This window comes from Prionailurus viverrinus, chromosome E1 (assembly GCF_022837055.1).
Source record: "Prionailurus viverrinus isolate Anna chromosome E1, UM_Priviv_1.0, whole genome shotgun sequence".
NCBI lineage: Eukaryota > Metazoa > Chordata > Mammalia > Carnivora > Felidae > Prionailurus > Prionailurus viverrinus.
The window spans coordinates 13379457-13397909 of NC_062574.1; the positions used below are offsets into that span (position 1 = coordinate 13379457).

At 49.2% G+C, this 18453-nt stretch overlaps 2 protein-coding genes across 12 annotated transcripts in view; both read left to right on the forward strand.

Moving 5' to 3' along the window:
- The window catches only part of TRPV1 (transient receptor potential cation channel subfamily V member 1), a 37167-nt gene extending 27600 nt beyond the window's left edge, over window positions 1–9567 (forward strand). For all 11 annotated transcript variants that reach the window (XM_047832935.1, XM_047832934.1, XM_047832936.1 and 8 more), the window contains 4 exons: window positions 1557–1879; window positions 3302–3429; window positions 3975–4090; window positions 8605–9567. In XM_047832935.1, the coding sequence (XP_047688891.1) occupies window positions 1557–1879; window positions 3302–3429; window positions 3975–4090; window positions 8605–8777 (740 nt within the window). In that variant the 3' untranslated portion in view covers window positions 8778–9567. The remainder of the gene's footprint in view (window positions 1–1556; window positions 1880–3301; window positions 3430–3974; window positions 4091–8604) is intronic.
- A 2490-nt stretch (window positions 9568–12057) lies between these two features.
- Window positions 12058–18453, forward strand: part of TRPV3 (transient receptor potential cation channel subfamily V member 3) — a 37929-nt gene continuing 31533 nt past the window's right edge. The window contains exons 1-3 of the mRNA XM_047833994.1: window positions 12058–12356; window positions 13226–13349; window positions 15802–15922. Coding sequence (XP_047689950.1) covers window positions 15804–15922 — 119 coding nt within the window. The 5' untranslated portion in view covers window positions 12058–12356; window positions 13226–13349; window positions 15802–15803. The remainder of the gene's footprint in view (window positions 12357–13225; window positions 13350–15801; window positions 15923–18453) is intronic.

Genomic DNA, 18453 nt, shown 5'->3' on the forward strand with positions numbered 1-18453 from the left:
AGGGCTTCCGTAACGTTTGTTTAGCCCTTGTCTGGTGGTGTTAACTTTAATTACTTGGTTTTGATGGGTGTGATAAGTAATTTGTGAGGAGATGTTTTGAGACTAGGTAAATATCCTGTTTCTCATCACACTTTCAACCGGTAATTTTAGCATCCACTGATGATTCTCACCTGAATCACTTAATCCTAATGGTTGCCAAATGATGATTTTCTAACCCTGTCATTCCTTCTACATTTATTCACTGGCATTCTATTACAGGGAACAGCTTTCCATTCTCTTACACTCATTTATTATTTATGTCAGTGTGGCCTCACAGATTCTTTTCTGTTTTTGTTTCATTTTTCATGGAATCTCACTTTGTTAAATGGGTTATAATCTTACTGTCACCATCTCGATGCTGAGATTGAGAAATCATCTTTGGGAGCCTCTTCAAGCTGGCTCCTGTGCCCTTCTGACACATCCACAGAATTTCTGGGCACCTGGCTCTGCTTTGATCCTCGTCTGAGTTCTGCAATTACTTGGTTCACATGTATACCCTCTCCTTTCCCCTCCCCACAGCCTGTTTTGGAATCTCTGTCTTGGAGTTGTGGACAGCTTTGACTAGGAGCTTTGATTGATAGGGATGCGTGTGGGCTCTGGCACCCTGTGTGAAGGTCCTGGTCTATCAGTACCCACAGGAAGGGACTTGGCCAAATGGGTTAATGGATGCTGGATGTGCAGTAACCATGGGCACAACAACTACAGAAGCTCTCAGGCTCCAGACTACATTTTGCAAAGAAAAGTGTAGAATGCAGCAAGAGACCATTCTGCTCTGAGCTGCTTAGTCTCCATCATTCTGGAACGTGCTGGCTTTGGGGCACCCTCTAAGGGGGACAGGAAGACAAGGGTGACTGAGAAGCTGGGTGTGGATCCAGGACTGATACGTAAAGTTAGACAGGTTGTGCACTGTACAAAGGCAGCTAGATTCACATTGTATATGTACGTTTGCATATTTTTAAAAACAGTTTTTCCCCTAGCAGATGATGATAAAGTTGTTATTGTAACAAAACAGTATACAGTTGACCCCTGAACAAAATGGGAGCTAGGGGCACCAATTCCCTGCATAGTCAAAAATCTGCACATAACTTTTGACTCCCCCAAAACTTAACTACTAATAGCCTACTGTCGACCAGAAGCCTTACCACATATTTTGTATGTTATATGTATTATATACTGTATTCTTATAATAAAGTAAGCTAGAGAAAAGAAAATGTTATTAAGGAAATCATACAGAAAATACATTTACAACTATGCTGAATTTATCAGAAAAAAACCTGTGTATAAGTGGACTCTTGCAGTTCAAACCTATGTTGTTCAACGGTCAACTGTACTATGACGGTTTGCTGATAGTTCTGAAGAGGAGGGTTTTTTTTTTTCTTTTTTAAATTCACACAAAATTGCCATATGGCGAGCAGCATTCTTACTCCAGACACATCCTGGGAGATGGGGCGCATCTGTTGGGGGGTTTCTGTCTTGGCTTCCATCCAGTTGCACCTGTCCCCGCCCCTGCCCTGTAGCGGTGGTGACACTGATTGAGGATGGGAAGAATAATTCTGTGCCGGCTGAGTCCACATCGCACAGGTGGCGAGGGCCTGGCTGCCGGCCACCCGACAGCTCCTACAACAGCCTGTACTCCACGTGTCTGGAGCTCTTCAAGTTCACCATTGGTATGGGCGACCTGGAGTTCACCGAGAACTATGACTTCAAGGCTGTCTTCATCATCTTGCTGCTGGCCTACGTGATTCTCACCTATATCCTCCTGCTCAACATGCTCATCGCCCTCATGGGTGAGACCGTCAACAAGATCGCGCAGGAGAGCAAAAACATCTGGAAGCTACAGGTGGGTCGGTGGGTGGGGTGTGCACAGTGGGAGGACACTGGCTGTTCCGTCGCTGCTTAACACAGCGGGGGTGTATGAGCCCCTGCAGGGTTTGAGGAAGGGCAGAGAGCCCAGCCAGGCCTGGGGGATCAAGCAGAAGCATCTCTCCCAGTTGACTCGTTTCTGGCCCCTCTTTCAGGATTTCCCTGCTACGCATCACCAGCTGGTATTCACAGACACTGTGTTTACTGTGACTGGGCCGTGCCCAGGAGAAGGAAACGGAAGGCTCAGCCCCATGGGATGCCCACCTCACAAGAGTTTGGTCTAGGGTGGGCCCCAGAGACCAGACTTGGGGGGAGCAGCTAAAATGGGGTTGATCCTGACAGCTATGTTTTTGAGCCACCTGGTTCTTAATCTGCCTTCCCACCTAATAATAAAAGCATCGTTCTAATTATTAAGTAGCAGTGACTCTATACCAGGTACTGTTCTAAGTGTTTTATATGCTCTCAGTTAATCCTCACAGCAATGCTGTCAAGTGGCTACAATTACTATCTCCATTTTTGTGTAAAGGCACTGAGGCATTGAGCACTTAGGCATCTGTGTCCAAGGTAACTGCAATCTTCCTCAACTTACAGAGGAATGACGTCCCAATAAACCCACTGTAATTTGAAAATGCATTTATTACACCTAACCTACTGAATGTCACAGCTTAGCCCAGCCTACCTTAAATGTGCTTAGAACACTTAACATTAGCTTACCTTCGGGCAAACTCATCTAACACAAAACCTATTTTATAATAAAGTGTTGGCTATCTCATGAAATTTGTTGACTACTATAATAAAAGTGAGAAACAGAATGGTTGTATGGGTACAGAGTGATTGTAAGTGTACTGGTTGTTAGCCCCTGTGATCCCATTGCTGACCAGGAACTCCTGGCATCACGAGAAAGGATTGTATCATTTATTGCTAGCCTGGGAAAAGATGCACGTTCAAAACTCCAAGTATGGCTTCTACTGAATGCACACTGCTTTTGCACCATCATAAAGTTGAAGATCATTAAGTTGAACCATCATAAGTTGGGGACTGTCTGTAGTAAGTAGCAGTTAGGATTCAAGTCAAGCTGTCTCATCGTGAGGCCCTGTTCTTTACTACACTGTCTGCCCCTCTGTGAGTAGGGAAGTCTGGGGTGAGACACTCTACATCACTCATGGGAGGCACTGCCCTAACCCCAACCTGGCAGGCACCTCAGTGCCTGGGCAGTTCTGGGCCGGATGCGCTGAGCATGGAGTGTGCACCTATTGGGCTATGGAAACAAGCCTGGTATGGAAGGCACTAGAGGTCCAGCTTGGGGGCACTGGGGCTGGGAGAAACTCTGGAGAGGTTGGTCTTGGAAGCTAGCCCCTGGACAAGCCTCTGCCCCTCAGCCCTTTGTGTCTTCCCACAGAGAGCCATCACCATCCTGGACACGGAGAAGAGCTTCCTTAAGTGTATGAGGAAGGCCTTCCGCTCAGGCAAGCTGTTGCAAGTGGGGTACACACCTGATGGCAAGGATGACTACAGGTGGTGTTTCAGGTAATGTTCAGGCAGGAATCAAACTGAGGGAGCTCAAGGGCTTAGCTAGATATCAGGGATCCACCCAGAGCCAGCTATGGGCACAGAGGCAATTCTAGGGCTTTGTGGGCATAGGGGACTCAGCCACCTGCAGCCAGCTGTGGATACAGAAGCCTTCCTCAGGGCCTCTTGGGACCAGTCATGTGCATAGGGGACCCTCCCAAGGCCAGCTGTAGTTAGGTAAAGGGCTATCCCAAGGCTGAGCTGTGGGCATAGGAGACCTACTGGAAAATGAGGTGTCCAAAAGGGGTCATCCAATGATCAGAGTCAGAACCAGGAATCCAATATTTAAAGTCCTTGGGCCTCATGATATGGTCAGAGAATACAGCTTTGGGGGTGGTGTCCAAAATGCAGGCCCTTTTCAGCCTTCCCCTTACCGGCTATGTCTCCCTATCCTGCTCTATGGGCTTCTTGGAATTGGCCTGTGGCACCAAGCCCTCAACCGGGAAGATAGGCATGGCTTTTAGGCCATCAGCTCCCAGCTCCCTTGTCTCCTTGCCCTGCAGGGTGGATGAGGTCAACTGGACCACCTGGAACACCAATGTGGGCATCATCAATGAAGACCCGGGCAACTGTGAGGGCATCAAGCGCACCCTGAGCTTCTCTCTGCGCTCAGGCAGAGGTGAGGTGTGAGGGAAGGGTGCTGTAGCACAGAGGTGGCCTGATGATGGGCAGGTGAAGCCTTGGGGTTCCTTGTTCCTTGGAGGCCTTCTTCACCCCGCAACCTGAGCCCCTTCGGCTCAGGTCTGATCTCACTGTTTGTGAGTTTGAGCTCAGAGCCTGGAGCCCACTTCAGATTCTGTGTCTCCCTCCTCTCTCTGTCACCCTCTTCTGTTCACACTGTCTCTCTCTCTCTCTCTCTCAAAAGTAAATAAACATTAAAAAAAAAAAGAATGAAGCAAACCTAGTTTTTATTGAACACATTTTGAGTTATAACTACAATTTTGCACTAATTCTTTGTTTTTAGATTTTAGAAAATTGTGGTAAAATATACGTAACACAAAAGTTACCATTTTTAAGTGTTCAATTCATTGGTGTTAATTACATCCACAATGTTGTGCAGACTTCACCACTATTTCCAAAACCTTTTCATTATTTCAAACAGAAACTCTTTACCTATTGAACAATTACTCCTATTTTTCCCTCTGTCTCTATTCTACTTTCTGTCTCAGTAATATTCCATTGTATGTATATACCATGTTTTATTTATCCACTCATCTGTTGATTGACATTAGGATCGTTTCCACTTTTTTGGCTATTGTGAATAATGCTGTGAACATTGGTGTCCAAGATTCTGTTTGACTCCCTGCCTTCAATTCTTTTGGAATTAAACTGCTGGGTCATATGGTAATTCTGTGTTTAGCTTTTTAAGGAATGCCAAACTATGTTCTATAGCAGGGGCATTATTGTACATTCCCACCAGCAATACATGAGGGTTCCACATCCTCACCAACACTTGCTATTTTCTGGGTTTTTGTGGTGGTGTATTGGTTGTCCTCGCCACCTTACTGGATGTGAAGTAGTCAAAATGTCCATTTCATTCTCATGTTTGAAGACTATCTTCATTGAATAAAGAATTCTGGGTTAACAGATATTTTTCCTCTTTTTTTAAAAAAGTTTTTTCCAACGCTATTTTTCTCCACTGGTCTCCATTGTTTCTGATGGAAAGTAGCTCATTATTTGCATTACTATATGTAATATGTCTTTTTTTCTCTGGCTGTTTTCAAAATATTCTCTTCATCTTTGGTTTTCAGCAGTTGGACTAAGACGTGCTCAGGTTTGGTTTCCTTTGGTTTTATCCTGTTTGGCGTTTGCCTGAGATTCTTCAATCTGTATGTCAGTGTTTCATCAAACTGGGAAACCATATATATTTTGCTTCATTCTCCCTATCTTCTTTTTGGGGGACCCCAGTTGCATGTATTTTTGATTACTTGATATTACCCCATAGGTTTCTGAGATTTTGGTCATGTTTCCTTAATTTTTTCTGTTTCTCAAATTTGATAAGTTTTATTGATCTGTCTTCAAGTTTACTGATACTATACTCAGCCATCTCCAAACTGCTATTAAGCTCATCTAGTGACTTACATTTCAAGTATTGTGCTGTTGGTTTTTAAATTTCTATTTGGTTATTTTTTTTATAGTTTTCATTTCTTTTCTGAGATTCTCTAGTGTCCTCTCATCAAGACCATATTTTCCTTTGTTTTGTTTTGGTTTTTTTTTTTTTTTTTTTTTGAACGTACTCATAATAGCTGATTTAAGTTATCTGCTTGCTAAATCTAACATCTGGGCCATCTTGGAGTCAGTTTCTATTGACTGCTTTTTCTTCCCCCTTACTGTGAGTCACATTTCCTTGTTTTTTGCATGTCTAGTGACTTTTAATTGTATACTGGGAATTATGGATAATATGTTGTAGAGACTCTGGGTTGAATTTTTTTTTTAACAATTTTTTTTAATGTTTATTTTTGACAGAGAGAGAGAGAGACAGAGCATGAGTGGGGGAGGGGCAGAGAGAGAGGGAGACACAGAATCCGAAGCAGGCTCCAGGCTCTGAGCTGTCAGCACAGAGCCCGATGTGGGGCTCGAACTCACAAACCGTGAGATCATGACCTGGGCCGAAGTCGGATGCTCAACCGACTGAGCCATACAGGTGCCCCAAATTTTTGTTTTAATTGGCAGTTCAATTATTGATGATGAATCACCCTGAACTTGTATACACTTAGTTTTAAACTTTATTATGGTAGATATGTGAAATGCCAAGTTATTTGCCAATCCCATAAAACTTGTGGGACTGAACTTCCCAACTGTTTCTCCTGAGGATCTGGTCAGGGCTTAGTTTTAGGCTTTGTTAGGGTGGGTGGGTCTTGAGTAGACCTTACTCTAGGGCATGTAGAGTAAATAGGGTATTTCTGGTATTTTAGCTTGATCCTCATAGTAGGAAAAAAAAAAGGGTTAATGTAGTGGTCTCTCCACTCAGTACTGCTCAGCTTCTAGTGTTTCTGTCCCACTTTCAGCCCCATAGTGGCCACTGCCTAGTGAGCCTTATGTGGTCTCACACTGTGCAGGTATGATCCAGCAACCCATCCCAGAGACTTCTGGACCTCCACCCCTACAGCTCCCTTCTTCCTCTTCTCCTGCACCCTGTCCCACAGATTCTAGCTGCTTTGGCTGCTCCAAACCCTGATCTCTTCTTCCTTAGCTCAGAGGCACTGCCATACTCTGTTTGGACTCCCGTGTGCTGCACCATGGTCAGAGAAATTGTCCCTAAGCAAAGTATCAGCGCAATCATGGGGCTCACTTTGTCAGTTTCACTTCTCTCAGCAATCACAGTTTCCAGTCTGTGTCCTATGTCTGGAAACATTTATTGCAAGTATTTTATCCTGTTTTATGGTTGTTTACAGCAGGGTGGCTAGCCTAGTACTAGACACTCCATCAGAGCTGGAAGTAGAAATCTATTTTAACAAGAGGCTTACTTTGGAAAACTACTTAAGGGCATAATCAGTTTTCCCAAGAGCCTCCTGCAATCCTGTAATTTTCCCACGAGTTTCACTGGAAGCACTTCCTGTGTCATGCCATAATACTTATTGATTATTTCTTCAATTGTTACCTGGTCTAACTTTTCAAAGATGGCTTTGTCTGTAATTTGAGGAGGTGTCCAACATCACTCCTATTGATTTTGTGAAACCCCACATCTTTAAGAGACTTGGTGTTTCACTTTGCAGTTGATTTGCGTTGTGTTTGCATGACATTGTTGGCTGCTTCTAACATTATACATTCACTGTGATATTATATTGGCTAAGTGGCAGGGATACACATATTCATTCATGTTACTTGGGGTTGGGGCCAGAGATGGTTAGAGGTTCCCTGATTTTACATTTATAATTAATTAGTGAATATTTCCTGAGGATTTTGCTTTCCTGTACAACCTTGTAACAGTGGACACTTTAGTAATGAATAGTCATATAATTCAGATAACAAGGAACTCTCCCACCCACAAAGTGTGTTGTGATTGGGAAGGGGTAAAGGAATGTATAAGAGAAAGGCCAGGAAAGAAAAGTGGTTAGTAGTTGAGCACTAAGGAGGGCACTAGGGAGGGCATGTGTGGGAGTCTTGGCATTAGGACTGTGGGAAGTGGGCACTGGGAGCCCCATGCCTCCTTTGAGAGCCTTTGAGCTGGAGCTGGGCCAAGCAGTCTCTGAGGCCAACCAGAAGATTGTGTCTCAATGAGACCTGGCCTGTATCCCCATGAAGCCCAGCTTCTATGCCTGGGTTCCCCAAGGGATCATCCTTCAGGAGTTGATGCTTGGTATTAGATTGTGTTTGGGGGCAGGCCAGTGTCAGCCTGCAGGCCTGGGGTAAATACTGAGACCTGGAGACTTCACCTGGAGTGGTCATGATGGACCAGCCTCCCATATTCCTGACACCTTTGACATTAGCAAAGGGGCCTGAATTGTGACCTAAGAGTGGGAGGTATAAATTTAGGCTGATTTTCCAGAGATATTAGACCCAGGGTGGCCAACCAGAGGCCTTGGCTGACCAGGGCTCTGGCAGTGGGAGGAGAACATGTACAGCTTTCCCTCTTCACTGTCATTTTGCCTAGGTGGCTGGGAACCTGGAGATGGCTATGGGGGAAACAACTGGGCCCCCTTCGGGAGCTTCCTGCCCATATATGAGAGCCCCATTTAAGGCCTGGTATCATCATGGTTTCCTGGGCACTGTTCCCAATTTGCTGTGCCCTGGTGGGGCCCGGTCCCCAAATCCTGATTCTTTGGCTGGTGTCCATCACCCTATAGTTGATGTGATATGGAGCCACCATGGGGCAGGTCCCAGTGTTGCTCTGTGGAGATGTGGTCTCCCTTCCATGTGGGCAGGGGGGAAATGGAAGCTGGGAAAGGCAAGCAATGGGCTCTCATGAGGCCCCTGCAAGTCAGGTTAACGTGAAGGAAGAGAATTTAGGAAGTGCCAGAGAAGATGAGGCTCCTTAAGCAGGTAAGGAAAGAGGCAATGGCATGTATCCATGTGTCTCAGGAAGCACCGAAATGTCTGGGTCTCCTTTCATCTGGAGATTAGTAAGGCCAACAAATAAGTGTTTATTGCTGCTTGCAGCATCCAAGGCAGTAATGATGTTTTACCCTTCAGTTTCAGGAAGAAACTGGAAGAATTTTGCCCTGGTTCCCCTCTTAAGAGACACAAGTACAAGAGAAAGGCACCCTGGCCAGCCGGAGGAGGTTCATCTGAGGCACTTTGCAGGTTCCCTCAAGCCAGAAGATGCTGAGGTCTTCAAGGATCCTGCTGCTTTAGGGGAGAAATGAGCGACCCCTACAGGGTTCTCTTAACACTATTGGGCCTCAGGATATGCCACTGCTGCCATACGGCACTCTCAGCAGCCTGGCCTGGTCTGTGCCTGCCTTGGCACTTTCCTCACCTGCCCTGGACAAGCTGTGTGAAGCATTGTTGGATGCCTGGGAAGAGATAGCCATCCAACCCTCACTGTCCCCAAGTGAGTCTCCTAAAAGGAAAGGATTTTGCTCGCTCTCTCTTTTTTTTTTTTTTTACAGACTTTGTTAAGTATCATGAATGATGTATCTTTATGTGACGTATGTGATGCCCCTATTTTATTTTATTTTCTATCACTAGGACTAAAAGTGAATGAGGCCCAGGAAAACACCTCTTAGAACAAAAGGTTAGAACACCCTTTAGAACATGTCCTTCAATGTAAAATGCCAAAGCTGTTCTCTGTATTGGGTTTAATACCTTCCTTGAACAAAGCGGTCTGGGGGTGATGTCGTTTATTCCTCAGAGAAGGTGGGGGAGGCTGGCCCTATTCCCAGCTCTGGTGGAATCAGGTTTTTCCAGAGTGACTTCCTCCTTCTGTGTGATCCATCACAGTTCCAAAAATTTTAGCTCTATTGCTGTTCAGATGAAAGTATGGAACCCTGTCTCAAAAGCATGTGGCAAGAGTTTTTTAATGATCTTCTATTTGTTGTGACCATAGTCCTGCTCCCCTGCAGTGGTATGTATCTCCACCTCCATCCATCCTGTTGTCCATCAAATACATAAGTAAGTAAGCAAGTAAATAAATAAATAGGTAAATATCATATCAAGTGTGAACTTTGTGCCAGTCACTGGGCTAGCATAGCGAGTTGGCTCTGTGGTCTGTGTATGTGTGTGTGTGTGTGTGTGTGTGTGTGTGTGCATACTACCGAGGCTGGGACAGTTAGTAAGGTTACACAGTCAGCAAAGAGCATTGCCTGGGTCTGACCCCAGGCAGTGTGACTCCAAAGCCTGGAACTTACCTGCGGTGCCAGGCAACCTGGCAGAGAAGGTGCTGGGGCATGCCAGTCCATCCCTGGGGAAGGGAGACGTGCTTCCTCTTGTGGGCCTGAGACCCCTTGCTTTATCTGTAAGCCTTTCTCTGAAGGTGTCACGTAGATGTCAGATATTTGCAACTTTCAGACTTACTCAGAGCTGGAAGGAAGCTTGTGGGTGTCCTTTTGTAAAATGAATGATCATAACCTTTTGTGTAAACCTGTGTTGTTTAAAGAAGGACACATGCAACTAGCCCATTCTTTCCCCTTTGTAGCGGTCACTGTCTCCTTATTTCTCTCTGTCCCTGTGTCCCTCCCTCCATCACCTGGAGGCAGGATGAGCCACAAGCCAGAATCCCCAATGGGGAGGCTGCTGAGCTCTCCTAGCCCGGAGATATCTGTGGCCTGCTAGGATGCAGACAGGGCTTCTCCTGACCACTGTCAGGGTGGATCTGTTCAGGCCTGAGGCAGTTGATGGAGCTCTGCCTGGCTCTCAGTCCTTCTTCCTCCTTCACTGCACCAAATGGGGTATTTCCTAGAGCAGGTCAAGGCCTTGGCCCATCCCTGTGTGCATCACCCCTTCTCTTCCACCTCTTTCTTCAGGGGAGAGCTTGTGTGCCTGCCACCAGAGCCTGATGTCTGCAGGGCTTGGGGGGTGTAGGGAGGAGGTGAGGTTGTGCTTGATTCCTGCCCAGTATGTCCTTTGTGGTCGTTTTACAGTTCAGGGCAGACAGACGCTGACCCCAGTCTGGTGAGATGGGGCCCCACATAGGGCAAATGTCCAGGGGCTGCCTAAAATTCAGGCCTCTAGGGAGCGAGATTAGGGCGGGAATATCTAACGGCTGCCCTTTTCCCTCTTGCTGCCCCATCCCATCCGGGCCACGGGCTGCATTTCCCCTTTGTGTTTTGTTCCGCACACACAGCGCATCTGGGAGGTTCCTTTGGTCACTGTTTTCTTTTTTTTAGGCTCTGCTTGTTTCATGCACTGTCACAGAAGGAGCTGAAGTCACTGATAAAGGGTGGGCACAGCATGGCTCATGGCTGCTACGAGAAATGAGGAGCTGGATTGTGGAGGGCAGTTTATTGGTCCTTCCAGGTTCCCAGGCCCCGGTGCTGCTGTGACTGAGTGCTAAAAGTCACCCATGTGGTGTCCAAGGCTGAGTGCGCAATACTGGGTTCTGCGGGGCTCCAGGCTTGGCAGAAGAAGGCAGGACTCCTGGCTCCACTGTTCTATGAGGGCCCCAAACACGGGTGGGAATCCGTCTCACCTGCAGCCCCAGCAAGTGCAGCCCGGGGTTCCACTGGCGGAGGTGTTGTCTTTGGTCTGGGGTGCTGACGCAGCTGAGCTGGGTCAGTTCCCTGCCTGACCGCACTGGTGACAGCATCCCCAACAGGGCCCCTTCCCCCTTGAGGCTGGACCAGCGCAGTCTTCTGTGATTAAGGGGTCAGGGCTGACTCAGCGGCTTGGGGCCTGACTTGCAGCTCCTGTCTGCTACCCCACCGAGCTTGTGTGTCACCCAAGCTCATCACCACTCCTTGAAAGTGCCTGGATCTCTTGCCTCCCAGTCCTGCTCCTGTTGTTCTTCCTGTGTAGGCAGTCCTCCCTCCTTCCAAGTTCAGCCCAAATGCTTCCCTGAGCCCATCCCTGACTTCCCCATGGGAGGGATTTCCTTCCCCCTCAGTGACCTCAGCCCTTTTTGTCCTTATGACCTGCCTAGTGGGGCCACAGTTCCTGCCTGAGCCTGTCTCCTGTGTGGCCCACAGTTTCTTGAGGGTGGAGACTGCTTTCTCCAGTTCTGAATCCTACACTGGCCCCTGTTTCCCTGCCTTATCTCCTACTGTGGGCTCTCACAATGTGTTGGTTTAAACGGGATTGAATGCAAACCAGCTCAAATGGCAGGAGCTGCTGTTTCCTTGTATCTGGGGTAGGAGGGTGGGGGGTAGTGGCTCTGACTCTGTCGTTGACCTGCTCCCTGCTCCATGCACAGCAGAGGAGGCTCCCCTTACTCCTTGCTGGGCACAGTGAGTGTATTTGGGTGGAGGACAGGGGCCTTTTAGAGCAGCTCTAGCCTGGTATTTGAGAAAAAGTGCTAACACCAGGCAAAATGTAAACATTGAAATTTGGCAACAGCTTCACCCCTAGGGTTCTGAGGCAGTGAGAAGCAAGCTAAAAGGGACAAGGGGCTGAGTCAGAGGGGCAATTAATTGAATCTTAGAGGGAAGACGATGATTGATCCAAGATCAGGCTTTCATGAAGGAGTTTCAGGCAATATTTGTGGGAACCGGGCCCCCCTTGATGTCAAACTGCAAGAGCGGGGACCCTACTTCACCCACACTAAAGCCTCTTGGCCCCAAAGCCAGATATCCTGCCCCTTACCGGCCACAGGTCCTGCTGCCCCGTGGTCAGAAGCCTGAGCCTGCTTCCTGCCTCTTTCCAGGCCTGGCCGGTTGTGGTGATGAGAGCCAGAGGGCCTTGCCCCAGATGACAGTTGGGGAAATCCCTGCTGCATCAGTCACGGGTGCCACATCCCTGTCAGCAACACTTCCTGCTCCCTCCCAGTCCTGTCTTGCCAGCGGGAACAGGTATGCAATTCCTGAGTGACAAGAGACAGGCATGGCTGCCCCAGCCTTGCTCCACCCCCTTCACAGCTGCAGCCTGGGTGAGGAGGGGGGCAGAGTCTTCCCCATGGTCTGGCCTGTTGGCAGGTGGCCCAGGTGGTCCAGGAGAATCAACTGGGATGATAAAGCCAATATGAATTAATAGCTGTTACTGTTTCTTGAGTCCTTTCTGTGCTCTGGGCCTTGTTCAAGTCCTTTCTGTGTGTTTTCTCAAGTAATTCTGCAAGGTGGATTTATTATGCACATTTCACAGGTGGGGAACGGGAGGAATGACTGGCTCAAGGTCATATAGCCAGAAAGGGGTGAGGCTGTCTGGCCCCAAGGTCTGAGGTGCATAATATCTGGTTGTAAGCTTTGAGTGGGGGACTTCCTTTGTCTTTGGAAAGGTCTGATCCCAGACTTTGACGGACAGATACCAAGTCTCGGGGCTGGCCACCTTTGGATCAACCAGGCCAGTGCTTGGCTGTGGCCTTTCCTCCCAGAGTTCAGGGCAGAGCACTTGACCATTCATTAGGCTCTCTCACCAGCATGATCTCTTTGACTCTTCACAGCATCCATGGGAAGTAGGTATTATAATTCCCATTTCTCAGTTGGGGAAACTGAGGCTCATGATACATCAAATACAAGAGAGAAAAGAGTTGGGTCCAGAACTTCAGCCTTGGCACCTGCTGCCTCCCCTGCCTTCTTCCAGGTTGGGCTGCTGTGTGGGTGTGGGGGTGACTCAGGCAGGGCATGTGGGTGGGCGGGCGCTGCAGCTATGGCTGGTGGGTGTGGCCTGCTTGGCGCCTAGGGCAGGTGGCCCAGCCAGTTCTGCCTCCGACGCCTCATTTCAGCCATCTCCCTGCCTATGATGAGAGCCTCCCGCCGCCTCAGCCATAGTCCCTCTGGGGGTCCTTGGGCCTGGGACATGCGGTGATCTCAGAGCAAGGGCAGCCACCACCACCCGGACCTTACCAGGTGAGTCCTCACCACACATGGCAACCAGTGCCTCCAAGGTCCTAGGGGACCCTAGGGCAAAGGCCTAAGGGGTCCTTTAGGTCACATCCACCCTTTGCTGATAGGCCTTGGGGGAGGGGGTGGGAAGAAGCTTGGATCTCTAGCAGGAGAAACAAAGTTATACGTGAGCTCTTGGCCCAGGGCACAGGTTCTGTGCCAGAGCACAGGTTCTGATGGACCCAGGAAACTTCCCTGAGGTTTGGAGATCTTGAAGAGGGGGAAAGGCTCACACCCTCCAAGGGGCAGAAGTGAGGTTCTTGTCCCCACCAGCAGGCCCCAGGGATGTGGCTCTCCGGGGCAGGAGTGTAAGGGGGTAAGGATGAGATGAGGTAGCCCAGAGCTTGAGAGAGACAAGGCCCAGGCAACTCACAGGTGCTGAGCCAGCAGCTGCAGGGGCTCCCCGTGGCCCCCAGGCCTGGTCTGTCTTCCAGGGAAGGCCATTCCAGTCAGTATCAGGACTTGGGAGGCACTTCCCAGGTGAGGAAGCCCAATCCCAGAGACAGGGAGGGCAAGGCAGCGAGAGAGTCCCACAGGTGAGAATGCAGGGTTTGTGGGGTGACTCAGGGAGCTAATTATCACTGCTAATTATAGCTTCAGACCAGAGTTTTCTTGACCCTCTCCTGCCCAGCTTCCCAGAACTGCCCCAACTCATGGGCCCACGGCAGGGAGGAGGGAACAGCCAGCTGTCATAGGTGAGAGCCATAGGGTCCTTGGGGTCCAATCAGCCCATTTATCAGAAGAGAAAACAGAGGCCCAGAGAGGGGTAAGAGACATGCCCTCCATCCCTCTCCTTCACTCTTGGTTTAGCTCAACCTTTTAGCTGTATCTGGCCATAGGCCACTGTGGGCTGAGGAAGGTGGTAAAGGCCACCTAGCCTCATCCTGTAACTGTGGATACAGTCAGGGACCCACATGATCATGATTCTCTCTCAGTAGGATACTCCACCCACATGGCCTTAAGGCCCCTCTTCAAAGGTCCTTGCCCCAAGGTAACTGCATTCCAACACCAAAGCCCTCCCCTGGATAACTCCTCCTTTCCCAGGGCTGCTAATTTTGGGGGAGGATGCCTGTCCCATTTCCCAACCTCATTGCGGTCTGATGGCAAACTGCTCCGGACACTTTTTCAAGGAACTTTTCCTATTTGGACCAAGGTTACCAGTGGCCTGGCTCCATCTCACCCACCTGGACTCTTCCTATAGAAATTTGTCCTCTGCCCCCACCTCCATGACTCTGAGGGAGTTCTCTGAGGGCTGTTCAAGTTGAGAATGCCCCCCCCCCCCATTTACTGTAGAGTCACCTCCTGTCCACACAACCCTTTGCCCTGTCCATCTCATCCTACATGGCCAGCCTATGCTTACCCATGCCAATGGCCTCCATGGCAGCCTCCTCCCAGCCCCATGGCCTGGTCTCCTCCATCCTCCACTCCACACTCCTCTAACATGGCTGTCTCCTATGTAACCCAGGGCCCTCCTATGCCCCACTGCCCTTGGGACCAGCCGCAGCTCCTGACTGATGTTCCAGGCCCATACAACATGGCCCCACCTACTTCTGAGCCTCTCCCTGCCAGTGGTCCCCATGAACTCCCCAGGTTCTGCAACCACACCAGCTTCTTGCCACTTGCTAACTTTCTTGAGCCCTGGTCTTTATTCAGGCTTTCCTATACACAGAAACCTCTAAGGTCCCCTTAGTGTCCTCAAAAGACACGTCAGTCCCTCTCTTTAGCATATCCCTCAGAGGGATGCCAACATGGCATCCAGCTCCATCAGTATGAACATCAGTAAAACAGTTCAAGACTGAGGGGCTGCCTCCTCTGCATTGGGGAGGGGGCTCCACTGCTCCCTTCAGGTGAGAAGGGAGTCCAATGGACAGATAGCTACAAGGCCGGTTGCACTCAGCTCTGGGTGGATGACACAAAGATAATCAGTGTGTTAGCTGCAGAGACCACCAGGGTGCTAAGAAATCCAAAACACCAGAGAGGCTGGAGGCTGTATTACTATGAGCATAGTGTCTAGAGTAAAGGACGTGATAGTCTTATTCTGTTGAGGATAGCTCTGAACACAAAATCTGATAAGGACATTAGAAAAAGCAGAGCTAATTCTTGGGAGTCCACCTGAATATTGGTGGCTGGAGATGATGTCTTGAGAGAAGCTAAGGGCGTGGTGGTCTCTACCTAGAAGCTCTGTTGGGCTCTCCCAGGATGCACAGGAGCAGGGATGCTGGAGTAGGGAGCAGGAGAAATTGCGGGGACAATCTCCCTGTCCCTGGGAAGAGTTGGCAGCCTGGGAAGGTGGAGAGTGAGATCCTTATCCTGGGGTATGATCAGGGGCCACATGGTGACACATGGGGGTCTGAAGCCCCCTGAAGCTCCTCCATGCCTACTCAACCTAAGCATCTGTGCTGTGATTGTGTTCCAGTCATGAATGTCCACACTAAGGAGATGGTGCCCCTCATGGGCAGAAGAGCTGCTGTCCCCAGTGGGAACCCTGCCATCCTGCAGGAGAAGAGGCCAGCAGAGATTACGCCAACGAAGAAGAGGTAGGGCTGGAGGGCTTGGTCACTGTGTTGTAAAGGCACGGGAAGGATCCTGGTGTCCATCCTCAGGGATCACTTGCCTGGGGAAGACCTAAGACCCTCAGTTCATCTGGGGTGACTTGGTGTCCAACTAGGTATAAATGGGGGGAGGGTGGGGAAATAGCACTGCATACTCAGGGGGCTGAGGTGGGGAAGTCAGTACAACCAGAATAATCAGGGAGGTCTCCCTGGAGGTATCAGAGGCACTGACGCAGAAATATTCAGGAAGGCTTCTGGGTGAAGCAAGGGATTTCTGGAGCCATCCTTGAAACAAGGAGCAAGAAAGCACATGGAAATTTCAGGTAGTCTGGATCCCCAAGTGGGCACTTTTTTTACCTACACCAACTACTTTCCTGTCCACTGGGTGCTGAGCCACCGCTTATTCAAGCCCTTTAATGCCACCTGTGTAATGGGGACACCAGCAAAGGCGCCAACTCATAGGATGATGGTTAATTGAGGTTGTTGGCATAATGCTCTGTGCCTGGCACATAGTCAGTGCCCTGCACATGCTAGTGTTGATAGTGTTTTTGTTACTTGGAGATTCATCTTCATCATTGTCATTGTTATTATTATTCCAAAGAACCCCTGGGAACCGGATGGGGCTGGGATGGCTATGACTACTTCCCAGATGGGGATGTGGAAGAAGCAGGAGCAAGGAAAGTACTTCTCCAGGGTCATCCCTGGCCCCTGAGATGCCTCCATGGCAGTCCCCCACACCCTCAGCTGATTTGGTGCCCCTCAAGCCCGAATGGCCCTCCCCCCCACAAGCTGTGCTTTCACTAGACCCCGGTGAGCTCCAGGTCTAGTTCAGCTCATTTGTCCTGCCTCCTCTGTGTCCATTCCAGGCCCCCTCTTGGGCCAGATGTGAAGTTGGTGCTTTGCTTTCTGTCTGTTGTTTTGAGTAATAATCACTGAAGTTTTTTATGCACCAGGGCCCAGGCTGGGGAGACAGAAAGAATGCCCATCCCTGCTCATAGTCTGGTGAGAAAGGCACCCAGAAGAATGTGGGAAGTGTCCTGACAACCAGGCAGGATGGGGTCTGAGAAGGGGTGGGTCGTTCTGATCCTGTGGAAAGTCTCAGGGCACTTCCTGGATGAAGTGGTTTGAAATGGGTGATGGCAGGTGGAAAAGAAGGGAAAGAGCATCCCAGAAAGAGGCTAGGGGTGGAGACCAGTGAGGGACTGTATAGCTGAAGTGCTTGGTGGGTGGAGGAATTTTGGGGAACATGAGTATCACTGGAGCTGGGTCTTGGGGATTGGTTAAGAAGTTTAGACAAACCTGAGGGTGGTGTAGAGCCTAAAGGGATTTTGTGTGAGAGGGAGGGCATGGTGAGATTTTCATTTTGGAAATGATACTCTGGGTGATCTGTGTGGATGATGGTTTGGAGGGGAGGCTGGGAGCAGGGAGATGACAAAGCTCTTGGGAAGCCTGAGTGACAGGTGGTGAGGTCTGAACCTGGGTGATCAGGGATGGAGAAGAGGGAGTCGGGTCAGGAAGGTATCAGGATCGTGGGGTCTGCAGGATCAGCTATAAGAAGTTGGGGACAAGGAGGACCAAGAGACATCCCCTTCATCTGGTGGGGGGACCTGCAGGGATGATGGGGCCATCTCTGACATGCTCATGTCAGGAGAAAGAGCAAGATGAGGAGAGACAAGCCAAATTCAGATGTGAATTTTGGCTGAGAAGTGTCCGAGGGACATCCAGGTGGAGGCTCCACCTGGACTGTAGGAGAGAAAACTGAGTGGACACTGAGTTCAGACAGGTATTGGCAGGACTGTGGGGACAGCCTGGACCTGGGTGGGCTTGCTTGTCTAGGTAAGGGCGGAGGTATCCCTGAGCTAAGCCACCAAATACCACCCTCCTGCCTCTTTCCCTTTCCCCCTCTCACATTCCTAGGGGAGGTTTGGACCTCAGGGAAGGATTTCAGACAGGGTTTCAGGAAAATCCCAGGATCTTTCCACAGCCAAACTGCCTTTTCTGAGCCTATCCCTGTTCATGACTTAGCTGTAGACCCAGCTCTACCTATGGCCTCAAAAGCCAAAGGCCTGGGTGTGAGGTGTGGCTGTTGTCTCCTGAAATGGTAGCCCCTTCTTCCCAAGAGCTCTTTGAGGGCCCTCACGTGCCTATTTCTCCCCATACCCCGAAGGTTTGAGCATCTCCCTCAAAACTGAGTATAAGACTCAGCCTAGAAAGAAAAATAAAAATTCTATGTAAATAAAGAAGGCCAGTTTGATCAGTAAGTGAATCTGTACTAATGGTGGGATTGAAGACACCAAGAGGTCTAGGTGGGGAGAAATTTTTTTGGACCTGGAGCTTTTCCTCAACCATCATGCTATTTCTCATGAACAGCTACCACTATGGCCTCCTTACTGAATCCTGGGCAAGGTGACACCCTGAGATAGAGGCCCAGGCTGATTGAAGGGTATGGAGGAATGGGTCTTTTGGAGACCAGGGCCCTTGGGCATTTCTTGGGACAAAGTGGTTGGCCACACAGG